The 1,968-nt window shown below is 36.8% G+C and overlaps 1 protein-coding gene across 5 annotated transcripts in view; it reads left to right on the top strand.

Moving 5' to 3' along the window:
* LOC106459436 (netrin receptor UNC5C-like) overlaps window positions 1-1,968 on the top strand; it is a 271,029-nt gene that overhangs the window by 254,449 nt on the left and 14,612 nt on the right. For 4 of the 5 annotated variants that reach the window (XM_022387910.1, XM_022388020.1, XM_022388108.1 and 1 more), the window contains 2 exons: window positions 927-1,205; window positions 1,704-1,853. In XM_022387910.1, the coding sequence (XP_022243618.1) occupies window positions 927-1,205; window positions 1,704-1,853 (429 nt within the window). The remainder of the gene's footprint in view (window positions 1-926; window positions 1,206-1,703; window positions 1,854-1,968) is intronic. The other variant, XM_022387980.1, reaches the window with a different exon arrangement.

The following is a 1,968-nucleotide window of genomic DNA, read 5'->3' as shown; positions in this document are numbered from 1 at the left end:
TACACTTTTACCAACGAATAGTGGGATTGACTGTCACATTATAACGCCCCCACGGCTTAAAGGGCGAGCATGTCTGGTGGGACGAGGATTCGAACCCGCGACCCGCAGATAGCGAGTCGAGTGCCCTAACCACCTGGCCATGCCGGGCCCTTTCCTTTTGAATGAATAAGCAAGTCAGTTCAGCATACAACATGCTGCTTAAGCTGTAAAATGAATTGATAAAACTATGGTTTTATTTTCATCCTGGTTCAAAATCTTCCAAGGCATTTTTGCTCGTGATTATTATTAAAATTAATTTTTCGTTTTATTACTAACAGAGTATCGTTCAAGGAGAGATGAAAATGATGTACTAAGCTCTGAATTAATTTCACTATTTTGTGGATGTGAAATATCATTTTCCTAATTACTTTAGGAATCTCTGTTTATCTCTATTCTCACATATTTTTCCCAATTAAAAAAGTGAAACATAAGAAGCCGAAGTATTTGGCTCAGATTTCTTCATTAAAAATATCTGGACTTGTTTTTTTATGTGAGAGAAAAATATATATTTATGGTTCGTAAGGTTAGGTTGTATCTAACGTTTTATCATACCAGTTAAGAAGTAATGGGTGACTCTGTGTATACATTTCTTAAAAAGAAAAATTTTGTTTACGCACTAAACTTGAGTTATCATCTGCAATTTCCCACGTTTGGGTATAATAATCTTTTTTTATTTGTTTATTTAAAGTATTTGTATTTTTCAGTGATCCAGGGTAATATTAAAACGGTTGTATATGCCAATTTTGGCAGACTAGTACATTAATATCTGCTTTTTGTAAGAAGAATATTTTGTTGCAACTCATTAAATACGAATTTTATCAACTTCAGTTATGTGTCCAGTTTCAGTAGCTAAGAGTCTTAATTAACATACATACCTTGTTTTCCAGAAGTCGTGCCTGTCCAACCAGATTTGACTCAAAATGTTCTGAACTTACCGCCTCACATACGGCATGGAAGTCACAGTGATCTGAATAGTAACGAGAAGTCGGGATTATGTGTAGCCCCACTTCTTCCTCATCATCACCTGTTTTCTACTAACATTCCACCTAGCCCCGCTCAGAGCCATGTGCCTCTACTGGATCCCCAGATGTCACACGCCCCCAATTCCACGGACAAGACAACACCACACTCTGATTCATCTCTATCTGGACCATCTTCCTTAACTAGTAAGCTGGCTGAACAGTTTGTACAATTAACGTATATGAGTAACACGAGCGCGCTTTGGTACAAACATTTGTCGTTATTCCTGAAACTTCCAATAAATCTCAACGTAACATCTTTAGAAGTGAACAAAGACATTAAACGCTCATGTGAAGACGCACTGATTTTATCATTACTTTCATATCACTAATGAGATGTAATATCATATCCAGATATGCAAGTCATGGTGAAGTGCCCTTTTGTATGTAGTTTTACTGCAGTTAAAAGTTACTACGTTTTGGGAAACAGAGTATTTATTGTCGGCCAATGCTATATTTTACCTATACTTTAAAAGTTTAATATTATTATCTGAATCTTCTGCATGATTTATATTCGCGGGATTATAAATGACAATAAAAAAAATTATTAATAATATAAATTTTTGTTTAAAACAAAAATGACGCTGGAATTACTGCTGCTTAAAAGAATGTTTTAAAAATTATTGGTCCTAATTTTTGGTACAGGTTCTCGGGCTAATTCTCTCTTCGGACCTGAGGCTTCGCTTGGAAAGAACTATGTGACATCAGTAACTCTTCCTCCTAATCTTGATATCGAGTGTATAGCATGGAAGATGGTCACTAAAGCTGGAGCTAGAATTACTGTCCCTGATTCCGGTAAGTATAACACCATTTCGTGACAACTGAATGAGGTCGGCCCGGCATGGCCAGGTGATTAAGGCATTCGACTCGCAATCTGAGGGTCGCGGGTTCGAATCCTTGTCACACCAAT

This window comes from Limulus polyphemus, unplaced genomic scaffold (assembly GCF_000517525.1).
Source record: "Limulus polyphemus unplaced genomic scaffold, Limulus_polyphemus-2.1.2 Scaffold1, whole genome shotgun sequence".
NCBI lineage: Eukaryota > Metazoa > Arthropoda > Merostomata > Xiphosura > Limulidae > Limulus > Limulus polyphemus.
This window is presented reverse-complemented; position numbering and strand designations above follow the sequence as displayed.